At 34.0% G+C, this 19600-nt stretch overlaps 1 protein-coding gene across 1 annotated transcript; it reads right to left on the bottom strand.

Moving 5' to 3' along the window:
* Positions 1 to 383: 383 nt before the first annotated feature.
* Positions 384 to 17920, bottom strand: LOC141822236 (uncharacterized). Its single transcript, XM_074709678.1, has 8 exons — positions 17517 to 17920; positions 17027 to 17119; positions 13996 to 14074; positions 13797 to 13875; positions 5636 to 5675; positions 5411 to 5545; positions 1501 to 1638; positions 384 to 784 (listed from the first exon to the last, which is right to left on the bottom strand). Exons 1-8 carry the CDS (start codon positions 17741 to 17743, stop codon positions 490 to 492), a joined length of 1086 nt encoding a protein of 361 aa, XP_074565779.1. The 5' UTR covers positions 17744 to 17920; the 3' UTR covers positions 384 to 489.
* Positions 17921 to 19600: the final 1680 nt, after the last annotated feature.

The following is a 19600-nucleotide window of genomic DNA, read 5'->3' as shown; positions in this document are numbered from 1 at the left end:
AGAGTCAGAGTCCATTGTGGAAGAATCTTCTGAGGAATTGGCCATGATATATCTGATACATGCATAATATCTCTCAAAACGGATACAAATTTGTGCCTGCTACTTAGTATCCTTAGTATCGGCAATGGTTCTGAAAAAATCTCTAAAAGGGTGGTGAAATTTAGATATTTCCACCTGTCGAAGTATTTTTTGTTTTGTTCATGTAGCTAAGCACGGTTCTCCTTAAAATGTCAAAAGAAGTCTATGAAAGGTTTTTCAGATATTTGAATCGACACAATTAGTTTTCTATTGATTACATAATTTTCGCGAACACAAATTTTCACATGATGTTATATTATTAAAACATTTTTTATATATTTAATTATATCAAATAAGGTGCAGATGTTCTTCCTGGCATGTGGTACTCAAAAATCTTTCAACTCAAGCTTCTCAACATCTTCATACCAAATTGATAAACTGATTGATTCAAGCTTTCACCAACAGTCACATTTAGGATCTTGGTGATCTTTCAGGGCTCTCTGGGAATGCTTCACAGGATTCCAGTATGGCCTGTAACCCCAACCTGTAAGTTGGGTAAAGAAGATCGACACCGAGTTCCTTCTTTAGTCGAGCATTTGACACACGCTTCTCGCCCCCTACATGAACCTTTTGAGCTTCAGTTTCTTGTGTGTCATCGCTATTTGAGTCATTGAGTAGTCCTGGCCATCTTTTCTCAATTAGACTGCGTGCAAAAGCAAATACTTGTTGTCGAGGGGTTGGATCATCATCCACAACATTGTATATACTGTGGAAACAAAATAAGATTTAATATGCAAATCGAGAAGATGCAGTTAAGCATTGCAGATCTCATTCAAAATTTTCAAGATTCACGAATAACAAAAGATACAGAAAAGGCTTCTACTTGATTCCACTACAAAACCAACATACAAAGCGAAGTTAGTGTGGGTACAAAAGAAGCATCTAGGTTCATTGTAGTTTATTGAAGCATTCACACAAATTCATACACGTAATTTAGTTCTTTACTCACTGTGAAATTCAGTCGCAAAATAAGGAATTGCACACCACTCTATGAAAACTCATCTTCAGAATGAAAACAACATAAAAATGTTTTCATTTGAGAAGATTACCTGCTTAGCATCTTACTAGAAGCAAGACCCTAATTGACAGGATACTGCTTAGCATCTTACTAGAAGAAGCAAGACCCTAATTGACAGGATACCGCTTAGCATCTTACTAGAGGGAAATAACATAAAAAGTCGAGCTCATGGATTTGGGAATGGGGAAATATTCTTAAATATGTATATATACTCATTGATCATGGTGAAATTTACCAAATAATTAAAAGCAGGTCGAAGTTTTAAGAATTGAGACTAGCGGCATCAAATAAAAGCAAATATGTCACTCTAGTAATATGGAAACGCCAAACTATATATATATATATATATATCCAACACCGTGAGCAAAGAAATAAAGAAAGAGTTGAAGTTCAATCATCCATACCTTGATGAAGATATACCAAAACTGGCTTTTAACGTTTGATACACATCAGCTACATGGATGCGCGATGTGAAAACCTTTGATGCCCTCTTAATCTGACTTTCTGACAAAGAATTTCCTTTCAGAATGGTATCCAAAGCACTGAAATAATCATGATCAGATTCATATCATGGAGCTACAGTTCAGATAAAAAGAATAAACAGACAGAAAAGGTCGTTGTCTTTGATCCTAGCATTTAGACAGAAAGGTGATTCAAGAAGCGATTGACTTGATAACAAAATCTAAACTAGCTTAAGTAAACTGAAAAGAGGAAAGCAGGTAGTCCATAACTCACAAGAGAAGGATTGATCTATGATAAAAGAATTTTACTAAAAAATTGGAAAAACTTCCACACTGAAGAATTAACAAATGCAAGCTGCAAGGAAACCCAGAACTCAGAAACATTTATGTTTGGCTCATGAAAATTTTCCAGTTTTCCTATGTCCAGTTTTCTGTTTTACCGCAAAATAAATTGAAAATTAAAAATTAAAATATATTTATGATCAACATTTTGGAATCATTGTATAATGAAATTTATTGCTTACAGAACATGTTTAATATTTACTAAAAACCAAAAAAATGAAAAATTGATGCCGGACGGGATAGCGATTATTCTGCGAGCAATGCTCTGATAACAACTGATGTCAGGCGGGATAGCGATTATCCTGTAAACAATGCTCTGATATCAACTGACGTCGGACAGAATAGTGATTATTCTGGAGGCGGAAGATTGGAGGAGAATTAAGGAGAGAACAAATTCGAGAAATTAGAAAAAACAGATAGAAGGCTGCGACGACGCCGCTTCTAGGTTTTTGTCAAAAAAGAAAAAAAATTTATTAATCAACCAAATTGCTTCTCCCCTAAACATCAACTCATAAAATGTTTATATAGATCCAAATCCTAAGAAAGATTCCTAATAAAAAGGAAAATTTCTTAATAAACTCGAAAAGAAAGATTCTTACGAAAAAGAAAAATTTCTTAACAGACTCGAAATCCTAAAAATCCTAAACGGATTTCAAATATAAAATCTTTAAAAAAAATTCTTAACAGTCTCAATCCTAAAAATCCTAAAAATCCTAAAAAAAAAAATAAAACTTTTCAAAACTACTCTAAATACCAAAAACTTCGAAAATTACTAAAAATAAAAATTATCAAAATTAATAATAAAAAATTTTAAATCCTCCTACATCAGTCGCCCCAAGTTGAAAAAAGTTCGTCCTCGAGTTTAAAGTAGTATCAGGTGGTTATCTAGGAGGAAGATCCTCTGATATCAATTCTGTAGAATCCATCGTTATCTCCATTATCATCGTGGCCGATACTTGTTGCAACTTCCAAATAGGCGAAGCAGCCTGTTCCTCAAGCTTTTTAATCACTGCAATGACCTGCGACCTCAAGCTCGAACTTCGTATATGGTAACGCACAACGAGCACCACCACTGTGCATGCATTCATAGCGCTCACCACCGTTTGTCACTTCTACCTTCCTCATGATTACTAGAGCCGGGCCTAACGGATCTGACGAGTCCCTACCCACTTCCCAAGTAACACAACGACCGAGGCTTGGAGCTCCGCTTTCCAAAATCCTTTCGCAAGAGATCAAAAAAGAAAATAGAGCAATTACAATAACTGAAACTGGCAAATTAGTTGACATGTAATTTGAGAAAAAAAATTGGCAAGACATATATACTGAAGAGGATATTGTTGAAGTGATAGCTGACACCTTCATTTAAATCACAATCATCTGCTATATCTTTGGTTCCATTAGTTGAAATCTTTATTTGCATTTGCTCATGTCCTTCTAATATAATCAAAGTATATGTATTTTCTATATCCTTGGATAAATCTTTGATGTGACATCATATTTGTTGAAGTTAAATCATCTGAATGGTCAATAAAGTTCTAGACAAGGCTTACTGCTTGCTTTGAAGGAGAAGCCTCCTGTGCAGTGGAAGCGTCGACACATCCAAAAGCATTGACAAGGGCTTGATTGAGCAACTCGCCAACATCAACGTCGAGCAGAATTGGATCACCGACTATTTCAACAACAATTTCATCCTCGTCGTATATTGACTCACCAGTTGACTCGGTCTCGTCTTCATCATGATGAATAAATTAGAACGCCGAATCATGCAAGGTGAGACGATGGAGATTGGGACTTCGTCGATAGATGAACTAGGTTGTTGATTGTCGTCGAACAAAGTGGACTTCTAGTCTTCGATCAACACTTCGTCTAGGTCTATCTCCTCTTCGTCAGCATCATCATAAACTGGATCACCAAATATTTCGATCTTGTCGTCATCTTTATCGCGTCCTGTGATTGGATGATCGAAAGAGTAGGACTGGTCATATTCGATGTTGTCTCGGTCCGCATCTCTATGGTTGTCTCCGCCGTAGTAGGAGGAAGGGGGAACGTAGAGACGTTGTAGAGTCGGCGTTCTCTTGCAGTTATAGGCGGCGGGGCGGTTGATCCTGAATTTCTCAAAACCAAACTTGTGCTTCGGCATCTTTCCTCGATTGGAAATTAATAAATTTTCAAAAGAAGAATAAAGAAACTTATGACTTTTACGATCTTGCGCTGCTAGACACTGGAATAACTTTGTAACTTGTATTTGTAGATCTTGAAGTATTTCGTCACGAGTGTTACGATCACAATGCGAGGCTTCCTCAGCCAGAACCTGCTTATCACGATCACGACCACGACAATGATCCATCAGATCTGAGAGCTGACTTTTACGATCTTGCGCTGATAGACACTGGGATAACTTTGTAACTTGTCTATGTAGATCAAGAATCTAACTTTGGATGTTATGATCACGGTGTGAGGCTTCCTCTACCAGAACCTACCTATCACAACCACGATAACGACCATGACGACAATCCGTCGGATCTGAAAGCTCTGATACCAACTGATGTCGGACGGGATAGCGACTATCCTCCGAGCAATGCTCTAATACCAACTGAAGCCAGGTGGGATAGCGATTATCCTGTGGATAATGCCCTAATACCAACTGGCGTCAGACAGAATAGTGATTATTCTAGAGGTAGAAGATTGGAGGAGAATTAAGGAGAGAACAAGTTCAAGAAATTAGAAAAAACAGATAGAAGGTCGTGACGGCGCCGCTTTTAGGGTTTTTGTCAAAAAAGAGAAATTTTTTATTAATCAATCAAATTGCTTCTTACCTAAACATCAACTCATAAAATGTTTATATAGACCCAAACCTTAAAAAAGATTCCTAATAAAAAAAAATTTCTTAATAAACTTGAAAAAAAAATTCCAAAATAAAAAGAAAAATTTCTTAACTTGAAAAGAAAGATTCTTAAGAAAAAGAAAATTTTCTTAACAAACTCAAAATTCTAAAAATCCTAAACAGATTTCAAATATAAAATCCTATGAAAATTTTTTAACAAACTCAATCCTAAAAATCCTAAAATAAAAAATAGAACTTTTCAAAACTACTATAAATACCAAAAACTCCGAAAATTACTAAAAATAAAAATTATTAAAATTAATAATAAAAAATTTTAAATCCTCCTGCATCAAAAATGTTGAAAAAAATAATAAAATCAAATCATAAACAATGAATGCTTCTGTAATTAAATAAAGTTGATCCTAAAACAATTTTGAAGTTTAATATTAAAACATAAACAATGAAAATGTTTTTGTAGCCAAAAGAGGGACAATAAATTTGATCCTAAAAAAATTGGAGTTTAACATCAAAGCTTAAACAATGAAATAATTTCACAGCCAAATTTTGGAGTTTAATTACCACTCTCTAATTTATGCTACGATACAATTGGCCCTAAACAATTTTGGAGTTCAATTTAGGAACATGAACTCTCTAATGGGAAATAGTAGCATTATATGAGAAAAATACCATCTTCCAGGGCCATATATCCCTCCTAGTCGGAATACATTAACAGGCACACCAAGCTCATAGCCTAGATCTTGCCATCCTTTCTCTGCAGCAAGCCTTAACTTTGCAGATTCTGTTTTAGGATTTGGAGGATAACTGTATAAGGAACATGGTCATTCTTAAGCATGGCATATGAACCAGATTTACCAAAAGACAAAGTAACAAAATAAGTGGGTAAATTCTTACTCTTCATCAACCAAAAGCCCACCACAATCACCATAAACACCTGCAAGAACATATTAGTAAGGTACAATATAATTGAAGTTTATATAGTTAGGTCATCATCTATCTGATTAAATAATACAAAAGGATGATTTGTTCCAAGGAACTTCACAAATGGACATAATTTAACACTAGTGAATTTGCAATAAGGCAATGAAGTTATTTGTGGTAACATTTAGGTTTTAACAGTATCAACATTGTGTTCTCAATGGCAGAAACAAAATTGGAGAGAAAGGAGGATAAAGGAAACGTGACTAGGAATTTGCAATCCCTCCATTTCTTTGGAGGGAAAGCAATAGGGAGAGAATTTTGCTAAAATCAAATGAAAATACATAGGAGTGGCTCCTTTGGGTTGTGTTTCAAAAAAATTTTAAACTTTTTACTATTATGCATTCAAAATAAAATTAACAATATTTTGAATCTTGCCCTCTGTGGATCCAAAAAAGGAAATTACAACCAAAGTTCTCCATATGTCCCTTCAAGAAAACATGGAGTCATTGAATCCTTTCTTTTCTAATACTTACCATCTCATTTGATGATTCTTTCTTGTCCATTTTCTATCCCTAGAATATACAGAAGGAACATGTCATATTGCATATCAGAATGAAATAACCATTATACAGGTATCTATTGACACATGATAGAACCAAAATCTAAAATTACTAATATGAGACTAAGCCCCCTAGATCAATAGCCCTATTAATTTGATAACTCTTAACACTCCTCAAAAACATAGATACCATCTATGCCCAACTTTTTGCATAAACTAGAAAACTCTCGCAAAAAACTATAGAATAGATACAACAATAATAAAAAGAAAAAAATTATATTCACACGTAGGCAAAACATAACATCAGGCTATCCGCTATCAGAGCATTGAACTAATTAGGCTGGTGAGATCAAGAATCTGCTTGGGCTAGCCAAGTTGTGTCGGACGAGCTAATCCAAAGATCATGCAAGCAAGCTGAGTTAAACAAATTATTTATGTAAGAGTATTTTTTTTTAGAGTGAATATTATTTCTTGTGTATTCCTTATAATCTTCCTATCAACCAAATATAAGAATAACTATTCCACTTCATGAACCAAACTAAGGAAGAATTATTCCTTGCCTATTTTAATTAGGAACAACTATGCTATTCTTTATCCATTCTATTCCACTCCATAAACCAGGCTCATCTGCAACAATATACCAAAGCTTTCATCAACCATCACAACTTTATCGATTATGATAATTTCAAAAATCCATTCATCAACTCAATCACCATCACAACTTTATCGATTATGATAATTTCAAAAATCCATTCATCAACTTAATCATAATTGATATGATAATCACCTGACACCAAATTCTCGACATAAATATATTATCAAGCAATAGATCATGACTCCATGTAGCTATAACACCTAAACACAACCCCACCAAAACTCCCATTCACTAAAACATTCACATATTTTCCTCCAACTAAGATCATCGACTTAGGCTATTCCTGCTTCCGAAGCTCCCTTTGGTACCCCAATATTGTTTCAAATAAAAAGAAGGGTCTCTACACATGTGCATGGATTACCAAGCACTTAACAAGATCACCGTCAAGAACAAGTACACCATTCCTTTCTTCAAAATTCAAATTCATTCCTTTTTCCTTGAAATCATTCTATATATTTCTTTAGAATCTTCTCATCACTGGTGAACTGTGCACTTGACAAGCTTCTTTTTTTTACACCAATCACCAGTTCACCTGCGCAACTTAGACAACTTATTTGCAAAAAGTTGCTAAGTAAATCTAGCTTGCTAAAGACACACGAAAGAACCTGAGAGAGATTAAGAGGGCTAAGAGATCAATAAGTAAAGATGGTCTACTATTCATGAGGATTATAAGTGAAAGGATGCGAGATATTTATAGGGCTCCTCCTCCTCAATAGATGGTTGGGATCAATTTAATCCAACAATGTAAATTACATATTTAGAAAACTCCTACATGATATGTAGATACCTTTATGATGAGAAGATTCTAGAGAAAAGTGTAGAAAATTCTCAAGGAAACCATAGACCAAGACCGTGGACTAAGAGAGTAAGCAAAGAGTAGATCACAACCTCTCTTAGGCTTAAAATTTGGTGGTCGAGTTGTGACAAAGTGGACACTAATGATGTTATTTTTTATGGATGATGAATAAACTAAATAGGCAACAGTGCGATGGTATTTTTTAAGTTTTTTATGAATAATATAATAATATATAGAACACCATGGGGACAATTAATTAAATGTGAGTAATTTAGAATTACCAACTAAATAAACCAAAGCAATTTTTTAAGAGAGGAAATATGCTTATATCAACATGACGTAAGCCTTCATTGATGTTGATGTTTAAGTTACCCCGATGTTTAAACTTGACGGATGAAGATGCTTGATCATTCAATTTTACAATCTCCCATGTCGTTGATAGTTTTGTTCTTTAAACCTCAACTTTTTTTCCCTTTTTCTTCTTCTGTGGTTAACCCCTCTCTTTTATGATATTCCTTTTTCTAACAATTCTCTCTATTTTTTCTACTTTTCACATTGTTTTTTTCCAATCTTTGTTTTTTTTACTTTTTTAAAAAATTATTGTAACAACATCTATGTTTGTTTAAGGATTAGAACATAACATATGAATGAACTAAATTGCAAAATGCATATAAGATTATTAATTGGACCTAAATGTGTGATCTAGCCAATGGGTGGCGTCAGGGTATCTTCATTGGTGACGGTAGATCATAACAAGCAACAAAGAAGTGAGGTGCGTTGAAGTGATTGTGCAACAAGTGGACAGAAGGAGCAAAATAACATTGATGATGGTCTTGGTCAGCTGGCAGTGCACAGAGCAACTTCATCAACGTCGATGATGGCTAGGCAATGGCCACTAAGGCTATGGGAGTAGCAAGCGACAAAGGTAAAGATGTTCACAATGGCGTAGCTTGATGTAGTAGGAATAATGATGCAGCAATGAAGAAAATTGTGAAGCTGCCTTTTCTCACCTTTTTTTTTCATTTTATTCTCATTTTTTCTCAATTTTCTTTACTTTTGTTGTAGTAGTAGATACCTTTTTTTTTACTTCTGCCATAGAAGTAATTTTTTTTTACTTTGTTGTAGCAGTATATTTTTTTTCTTTTACAATGGTGAGGTTAGCGTTGCACGAAGATGATGTGGGGAGCAAAAGTATGATTAGAACCCACTTGAAGAACAATCATGGAAAGAGTCGTTGATGAGGGTGACATTGAAGCTTGAGGGTGAAAGAGAACAAAAGGGTAACTAATACTGAAAACTAACCTCCAGACTTCTACTCATACTGATTAACGCAACACCAAAATTGAATTGTCGAACCACTAGAAACATAGAATGAAATTGATGAAGCGAAGAAGATAATATACTCACCTAAAGAATATAATTAAAATACAACACTCAAGCACTTGTAGATCCAATGTTAAAACAATTAAAGAAATAAATAATTTAATTTAGAAAAATACAGTAAACTCATTTGGGAATATAATTATTCCCTATTCATTACCAAATAGAAAATGGTAATTGACTCTAAATTAACAAATGACAAAGATCAAACTTAAAATTTATTATAGACAAGCCAATCTCATATATTTTTCAATTTCTTTCCTTTTATCACAGATGCACCAATCTCAAATAAAATTTCAATATTTTTCTTCAAAATTATTTCCTTTTCTACATTATTTGTTTCCTTTATCTATTATCATGTCCATGGTTTAAAATTTTGGCCCATGCTAGAGTTTCAATTTATGATCAGAATGATATAGTTTTGGTATCATATCATATCATGTTGATACGGTTTCAATATTTTTTTAAATATAAAATATATTAATTAAAACATATTTTTACTAATATTTAATTACTATAAATGCTTACTACTATATTATATTTGAGATGTTGAACGTTTAATTCAAGTTTTGATATTATCTTATGAAACATTTGATGCTTATTGAATCTTTTACAATAACTGTTTATTGAATGTATAAATTTAAAATGTATATTTTTATTAATATTTGCACATAATTAAATAGTTTTAATTACAATTTTATTGTAGAGGTATCAAGTCCAAAAGTTTGCATTTACAATGATAATAAAGATTGATCTTCAATTTCAAGTTTCATTGCAAAGGCATTAAATTTGAGACCATCAATTTATAATGATCATTATCTTCGGTTTAGACATCTTTAGATATATTTTGATAAATTTAAGGATTGATAATGTTATATTTATTTGAAAACTTTAAATTATTTATGGATTAATATATTTTTTATTTTGAGAATATGTAAAAGTGTTGTATAAATTGTATAGTAAAATGATAAATGGATGATGATTGATATATTGAGTGTATATATATATATATATATATATTTATATTTATATTATAATTCTTAATCTCTATTGACATCAAAAAAGTTAGAACATATAAAAAATTTTAAATATCAAATTTTATCTTATTTAAAAAATTTATATCTTAAATAATTTTAAAAATAAACAAATAATTAAATTAATATTTTAAAAATTAGAAGTGAGTACAATTCAATTTAAAGTTAATTCGAGTCCATCCAGATAGACATAGGATTAAATAGGTTTTTAAATTTAATTATTTTAATCTGATTAAAATTAAACTAAATTTATATATAGAATAATTTAATTTAATTATAGTAATATTTTTAGAAATTATATCATATTTAATTTTTTTTTCTTTAGGTATGTTTTTCTCTATCCTAAAAATGTATTTTTTTTCTCTCATAATTTTTATATTTATCTTTGTGGACAGACGAAGAAAAAATAAATTAATAAAGAAAAAAATCCAATCTTTGAATTTAAAAATAAAAAGGGAAAAAATTATAAAAAAAGAATTAATAATAATAATAATCAATAAAAAATGAAATAAAAAAGGGGGAAAATGTGAGACCTCGCGGAGGTCGTGCTTCGCTGCGGGGCCTCACAAGAGACCTCGCGGTCAGGCAAGGCCTACACAAGCTTTATGTCGCTGAGCGAGGCAATGAGGCAACGAGGCCTCGCAAAGATCAACCGAAGCAGCGAGGCCTAACAGAAGCCGCACCTGGCTGTGAACCTCGCGGCTAGGCGAGGCCTCCTGGCGGCCTCACCCGACCTCCATGAGGTTGTCACAACAGGTCCTACCTTCATCGGTGGTGTCAATGTCGATTGGCAAATGGAACGGTAAATTCCGCCAGTGCCGACTGACACGGCTCAAAATTTTAAACTATGATCATGTCTTCCTCTCAACTGCTTTTGTGGCTCCACCATAATGCCCTACTTCAGCTACCCAAGTATGTTTCTATTCTCTCTTTCCTCTCTCACCATGCATTATTTATATCAGTCTCTGTGACCATGACCAACAAGTTTGATACAACCTCTCTCACTCGGTCTCAACCGACACAAGTTGAGACAAAGAATCTTGAATCCTATCCATAAGATTTAGTCAGCATGGATGATAATCTATATCTTGCCTCTATTGATACAACTCGAATTTTAGTTGACAAGCAGAATAAGAGATGTTTACCAATTCCAACCATAACAAAATAATCTTGAAGCCTTAGTTCATCTCTAGATGTCTCTAGAAGTAACATGTGATGTTGGCTCCATTTTCCTTCGGGTTTTAATTGTCATGCAATCATTTAGATATATGTTTGAAAGTTCTAGATGCCTCTTAGAGGCCCTATTTTCCTTATTGGGGCCAACAACTATGCACCTACTTATTTGGATGCATTATTAAAAATTCACTTGCTCATTGACTAGTGATTATCCTTTAACCAATGTCATCAACATATATAACAATGAAACTTCCTAGTAAGAAGGAAGTCAAAAGGCGGCTAATAAATTTTAAGCAAATGCAATATGAAGAATATAAAGTTTAACCTACAACACCACTAGTTCACCAACCATAGTTGGAATGATTGTTAAGAACTTTATATCTCTTCAAATCCTAAATACACTACATGATTGGATGATGCTACTATTTAAACTAAACACGCACCTATACATCACCTAAGTTCAACATATTATGTCATCATCATGAAATCTTCAAAGTTTAGGGTAATTGTAGAGATTTTAGACAAAATAATTATCTTTTGCTCCAATATTGCCACAAAGAAAATATTTAGAAACAGAGGCAAGTAAACTCATAGATTTGTGCATAAAAATATCTACTCTAAATTCAAGCAAGATACAATATAATAAATGTTGGATCGTATTGGCGAGGCTAGGGGGTAGCTAGCCAATTGCTCGATTCTACAATCACGATTAGTATGCAGCGAAAATACAAAAAATAAATAAAGCAAAGCAATACAAACAATGCTAAGATGATTCTTTACGTGGTTCAAACATCAATTCCGACCCCATAACGTCTGACTCAACAGTGAGTCACTCCTCGCAATCTACTATCTTTTTCCTTCTCGAAATCCTTCCGAAGGTAGAGAAACATCTTACACTCTTCTTACAAGATATGAGAACTAAGTACAAGAAGAGAATGATGCAGCACAAGAAAACTGAGCTAAAGAAAAATACAAGATTGAGTACTTTCAATAGTCTTCACATTGCTCCTCTTGCCCATATTTATAGGCAACCTTTTAGCTTTGTTTCAATCTTCAATCTACTCCTTTGATCAGTTGATTGTTAACTTAATTACATTAGCCTTCTGTTTTACAACAGTAACCCTAGTCAACTAAAGTGTACCATCAGTTGCCTAATAAACAATAACTTATAGGTCATCTGACTATTGAAGTTTATTGACTAAATTGGATTATCAATTGACTAATTGTGCATTAGTCAACTAACCCTCGATCAGAAACATTTTGTGGCATCTATTCGAGCCTGAGTTGATTGCTTAGTCAACTCAAGTTAGTTAACTGAACTCTCGACTCAAACCATTTCTAAAGTTGAGTCTTCTCCTAAGTCTAGTCCCACTATAATCCATTATACAAATACACTTCCTCACAAAATTACTTATGTACCAAGAGGTTCCGCTTAGGACATTATGTGCCAAGAAGCCTTACTTTTGAATCTTCTGTGTAAGAGGCCTTACCTTTAAGCATTGGTCCTTGACTAGCTGAAACTTCAATTTGCTAAGTATCAAATCTTCGACTTACTTGACTTCAAGTTATCAAGTATCCAATCCTCAATCTACATTAGTCCTCGACCTACATGGACTTTCATTTGCACATAAATATAAATGTCAAACAAGTTACACCTACACACTGGACACACCATGTAAGTAATCTCAATATATTCCAAACTTAAAACCTCAAAGGTCAAAACCACATACTTAAGGACATGATTACACGAACAATATACCCTTATGTGACAAGACAAGAAGCTCATTATTTGTAAAAATAATATCAAAATTGAAACCACTGTTCATAATCATATTGATAATGATAACATATGGAATTGGAATATGTTAGAGTAGAGTTTGTAGGATTCCTTGACAAGTCTTCATAGCACCAAAATTTAACAAGACCTAAATTCAGATACTCTCTTTTCTAATCTGTATATTCATGTAGCATCATAATAGAAGAGAAGCCTTGGTGCAACAGTAAAGTTGCTACCATATAATCTGGTGACCACGGGTTCGAATCACGAGAACAGTCTCTTGCAATGCAAGGTAAGATTGAGTACAATATACTTTTCTCCAGGATCCCACATTGGCAGGAGCTTTGTACACTGAGTTGTCCTTTTTTATTTCAACGTCATAATATGCCATAGATCTCTTACCCATGATTTCTCCAGACAAAACAAACTTGCATAATTATTTTTGAAGAGAGAACTTGCATAAATTTAACATGGAAGACTCTCCTCAACTTCTTATCTTGATGGTATTCTGAAATTCAGTGTCAAATAATACGTTATAGTTGAGACATGTATTTGGCAGACACTTGCTAAACCAATTATGTAATAAAATACAAATGTCTAGCATATTTATATAATTTCCTTTACACAATAGACTCAAACTATTAAGTAACAACAATTAGAAGCCACCTAAGAGTTCGGTTAGTACTATTGTGATAAAAAAAATATATATAAGACCATATCACAAAAGTCAATTTCAATCTATGACTAGCATACATACTTGTTGACGATAGGTATCCTAGCCACTCCAAATTTCCATCATCTAATATGGCTTGCAAATCTCTATGCATGTAGAGAAGCTGCATGTACATGAAGTTATATACATATATGCCCAGCTGAAGCCAACTGACATGTAACTAAAAACAAAAAAGATAGCACTAGATTTGAAAGAAGAAAGAACAACACAGAGATGGACTTACAGGATCACCAATGCCAACAAGAGGAGGAATGGAAACAAGAAGATGTGTTGCACATTGCAAGGTATGTAGGTTTGTCAGTCTATATGTTTAATGTGAAAAAAAAATGGAAGTGAGGAAACCAAGAAGAAACCAGAAAACATTGTTTAAGAGGTTACATTCAGCATGCTACATCATAAACTGTAATCCATGAAAATAAGACTTAGCCAGCTCTACGAAAAGAGATTTCAAGAAAATAAGCTGAGTGTGACCTTGGTTAACCAAAAAGGTTAGTTAATTGACATATGGGAGAATATACTCAAGCTAACAAAACATCCCCCTTGCTATGTAAAGACGACTGCATGTATTAACCAACCTTCAACTAAGAATTGATGGGGCTACTAACTGTAACTGGGTTAGACAATGATTGAATTAAAGAAATATTTTCTATTTGATAGAGTAGGGATAGGCTGCAAAACCAGTCTTTTCGAATTAGTAGAAGGAAAAAAATCCCACACCAGGCAATACCCAATCTTAGCATGTCTTGTTTATTCAAACATGTTAACTGCTGCTAGAGTATGTCAAATTTTTTCAATTAGAATAAGTACAGTCGCAGATGGTTTAAGGTGATAGAGAAGTTATAGTCCCAATTCACATAAAAGTTTGAAAAGTTTATTTTCCCAAGCTGTGTAGTGTAGAAAATCAGTTTGGAAGCCACTCTGATTACTTTTTCAGGTCATGTCACTAGCAGACACTTATTTCAAATAGATGGATCACAAGCAAGTCTGCATGTTTGGCAAGATTTTTGATGTTTTAAAAAGAACGACTTCTCTCAGAGAAGATATGTGGGTTGAATTGTGAAAGCATTTAAAAGGGAAGCAAAGAATCCACAGTAACATGGAACCCAAAAAGAACTTCCGATTTTTGTAAGCACTTGACCCAATAATCTTAGTTATTAAAGAAAAGTAGACATCTTGGTTAGGGTTTATAAGAACAAGGTTTTATAGGATATATTAATAAAAATACTTATAAGGGTGGACAAAACACCCAATCTATCCCATTCAACTCAGAAAACCAAACCCGACTGACTTGAAAAATAATTCTGAGTTTTGGGTTTTAGTTATTCTGAAAATCAAGATCGGGCAGAGTTTTTTTATTTTGATATTACAAAATATGAACATAGAAACAAAGAGCACCCAATTTACCATGTGTTTTATCCTATGTATATATTAGATAGTCTATACATAAGCACCAAACTTTAAAAAACCAAGAAAAACTCCGAAAACCAGTAAAAAACCAAGTAAAACTCCAAAAACCAGTCAACAAAAAGAATAAATGCTAGAGTAAAAAAAAATCAAAATGTTAGAAGAGGAGCTTTGGTGCAACGGTAAAATTGCTGCCATGTGACTTTGAGGTCATAGGTTTGAGTCGCGGAAATAGTCTCTTGGAAAATGCAAAATAAAGTTGCGTACAATAAATCCAATGTGGTCTGATCCTTCCCCAGGACCCTGCACTAGCAGGAGCTTCGTCACCGAACTGTCTTTTTTTTCAAAATGTTATGACAGTCACAAGTTCAAGTTTCTTTGATAACCCAAATCCTTTTGGGCTAGACCAGGTTGGCCTAACCCAATTTTAGCCCCATTTTTTTAAGACAATCTCATAAACGCTTCAATAAATCCATTAATAGAAAATGCTTGACTGCAAGAAAATTCTTGTAAAACAAGGAAGATTCAGCAGATTTTGCTCCTTGGCCCCTAGCCCAACCCTCCTTGGCTCCCACTTTATGAACCACTTGTACATGTAAGGCAAGAAGAGAGATGCCTGTGAAGTCACACTGCCCCAAATTCCATTCAGAGTAGAGCACCATTCGGTCGGGCACTACTCACTGTCTTGTCCAAGCAACACGACACACAAATGAATGAACCAACAGACAGAGGAATGAAAGCAGCTACACCACGCTTACGTCGGATACTTGTACCACACATTTCTCTATCACGCAAAGGCTCTCACTCAAAACAGAAAAGATCCAAGCATATCTGATCCCATAGCCAGTTCAACTCCGTTCCCATCAATAAAGCTACCCTTAACCACCATTCAAGTCAGATCGCTTCACCACTAGTGAAATCACATACTGCAATCATCCCTCTGGTCTCGCACTCCCGTTCAGTCGATTGAATGTAGGTCTCGGTGCATTGAGTTGCTTTCCCATTGTCACCGGATGAACCAATGAACACTCAGATCTCCCGTAGTAGATCGGGATCCTCCCTCACCAAAGTTTACTAGCGATAAAGTCTCCGCATCACAAGAACTCCAACTTCGCGTTAGCTATTCCTTCACGTCAAGTTCGTTCGCTTGCCCATCACCCCAGATCCTTGGTACCACATTAGGTTTGACCATTCTTTCCCACAGTGCTCAAATCAGACTTCTTTCTGCCATGCGTAGTAGTAGAAAAGAGTATAGTAGTTGAAAAGAGTACTTTGATCAACGCAGTGACCATGCAACTAAACTATGTGCATCTTTCAACTTGATGTAACTGCTGATGCATCAGAATGGTTAAAGTTCCACTTGACCTCTTTCAGTCTGTCTTATCATTAACTTTGTTCTTGAGAGTCACTCAAACAACTTGAAACTCCACAATGATTAATTTTTCCATAACACATGCACAGTTGGTTCCTACTCAATGATCTAGCTAGTGTCGAAGATCTATCATCTAACTACTAAAAATGGCCACTGTTAAATATTTTCACCGAGTTTAACTGTGGGACTATCAAAATCTATATGGTCTGTGGATAAATCTGACCATGCCAGACTAACACATCAGAGACTCCAGGATACAAGGAGATCTAAGAAAAATACCAATCCATTTAAAGCTCCTTGCTGAAAAAAAATGAATAAATCCTTTGAACTACCCAGGGAATTCGGAGGAGTTGTCTAGTTCCCTCTAACAAATCACTTTTATGATTCAGATACATGTATTTCAAATAGTTTAACAATATATGGAGCCAGCAACCATGTTGAATGTGCTTGAACTGTTAGGAGTTGAGTAATAACATACTTGTCCTTATGTGCATCGAAAATGAAGGCATCCAATCCCATCTCCTCAAGCTCCCTCTTCTTTGGGGCACACGTAGATGTGCCAGAGACATGCCTAAAATCACAAGTTAACCTTGAGCTCAAATTTTATTCATAAGAAGAAAGAAGTGTCTATCTTTCACTTTCCAAAACTCCAAACGAATTAGCACGACACAAAGAAGCCAAACATAAGGTTAATATTTTTTAATTCATGAAATACAAAATAGTTCTTTTAAAATTAGGAGAGAAAAATGGTTCTGAACAAGCTGACGTGATTTTTCTCCAGCAAAATATTTTAGAAAGCTATTGAGACATGGAAACTGCCATTTGAACGTACCGATCGAGTCATGGTAAGGAAAAAATGTATTCCTAGTTTATAATGCCGTCAAGCAGACTTTTTGGGCACAAAAGTAGTAAGAGACAAAGGATAACATAGCGCAGAGGTGAAAAGTACAGGAATTATTGGACTATACCATCCTTGTCTTATGAGGCGGTCAGACACGTATCGACCTACAAATCCTGTCCCAAACACAAACAATCGTTTGCCCCCGCCTTCAGCTATGCTTCTGGGTCCAGAACTCGTCGCTGCTACTGCAATCGGAGAAGGAAAGAGGCGGCGTGACCATCTCGCGGGAGAAGGAACGGCTCCCGGCGTCGGTCGCAGATGTGCCCAGCAGTCTCGAAGGATCGCCGAGTCCATCTCCGGGTGCTAGAAAAGGAGAAATGTGGCAGGGAAAAGGGAAGAAGAGATCAGTTGCTGACTGTTAAAAAATGGAATGGAAATGGAGGGAGATATCCGCAGTAGAGGCGGCATGGCATGCCGGTGTAGGAGATACTGTTATTCGTCCGGAGGGAAGCATTTGTTAAGGACTTTGTGGGTTTGGGCCTTTAGGAGTTTGAGGTTTGAGATTTGGAGTTTAGGGTGTGAGGGAATTAGGATTTTAGGGTGTGTTTGGTTCAAGTTATGATATATAACCTTAGTTACCTGATTATCAGGTAATCACATAACCAAGGTTATGGGGCATAAAACATAACCTAATATTGTTTGGTTCACTTTATTTATTTGGAGGAATAAAACATAACCAGTTTTATATTTACTATATTACCCCTCATTCAATTATATTTTAATATAATTCATTAAATTAATAAGTATAATTTGTTAATTTTATTTTAATAAAATAATTCATTAAAAATAATTATTTTAAAAAAAATTATTAAAATAATAAATATAATTTATTAATTTTATTTTTTAAAATTTAAAATAAATATATATATATTAATAAAATAATTTATTAAAATAATTATTTTAATAAAATAATTTATTAAATTAATAAATATAATTCCTTAATTTTATATTTTTAAATTTAAAATAAATTTATATTTCTTTTAATAAAATAATTTATTAAAATGATTATTTTAATAAAATAATTTATTAAATTAATAAAGATAATATGATAATTTTATTTTAATAAAGTAATTTATTAAAAATAATTATTTTAATAAAATAATTTATTAAATTAATAAATATAATTGGTTAATTTTATTTTTTTAATTTAAAAAAATATATTTTTTAATAAAATAATTTATTAAAATATTTATTTTAATAAAATAATTCATTAAATTAATAAATATAATTCATTAATTTTATTTTTTAAATTTAAAATAAATTATTTTTAAATTTATAAAAATTTAAATTAAAATTTATTGAATTAAATAATTTGATTTTAATTAGATTTCATAGTACTTTTTAATTGACTTAGTTTTAAAATCGGAGGGTAATTATGGAAAAAATTTCGTTAACCTCAGAAATCCTAGAAAATCTTAGACTGCCAAGGTAATCACATTACCGGGTTATAACACATTTGCTGATGTGGCGGTGATGTTGTATTACGTGGGAATCAATCATAACCTGAACCAAACAAGGTTATCAACAATAACCTTGGACAGATAACCAAGGTTATCAATGATAACCCCCAACCAAACACCCCCTTAGGGTAATTGGGGTTTTAGGGTTTTGTGAGTTTAGACTTTTAGGGTGTGTTTGGTTGGGGGTAATCTGTGATTATCTTGGTTATCCATCCAAAGTTATCAACAAAAACTTTGTTTGGTTTAGGTAATCAATGATTCTCAGGTAATGTTTTATGCCTGACACGTCAGCATACGTCAGCAAAAAGGGTATCCAACCCGGAATCAAAAAACTAAGAAAAACTTAGGTAATCACGTATTCCGGGGTTAAGTAAATTTTCTTTACTTTATTACCCCGCGTAACCCTCTCATCCCTGCGCGAGCGACTCCTCTCCCTGCGCGAGCCGAACGACTCCTCTCCCTGCGCGAGCGACTCCTCTCCCTGTGCGAGTGAAACCTAGCGGCGGCGGCGGCGATTCCCTGCGCGAGCGAAACCTAGATTTCTTAAATTACTCAATCGCTTGCTTTGATTTCAGTTTTTCTGGGGTTCGATTGCTCCTTGTGTTTGGGCGATTCGGATTTAGGGTTTCTAGATTGAATCGATGAATGACCCCTTGCAGATGATGGTGAACCGTGGCTTTGGGATCTGGCC

This window comes from Curcuma longa, chromosome 2, assembly GCF_044706935.1.
Source record: "Curcuma longa cultivar G26 ecotype Majalengka, Jawa Barat chromosome 2, ITB_CL_G26_1.1, whole genome shotgun sequence".
NCBI lineage: Eukaryota > Viridiplantae > Streptophyta > Magnoliopsida > Zingiberales > Zingiberaceae > Curcuma > Curcuma longa.
This window is presented reverse-complemented; position numbering and strand designations above follow the sequence as displayed.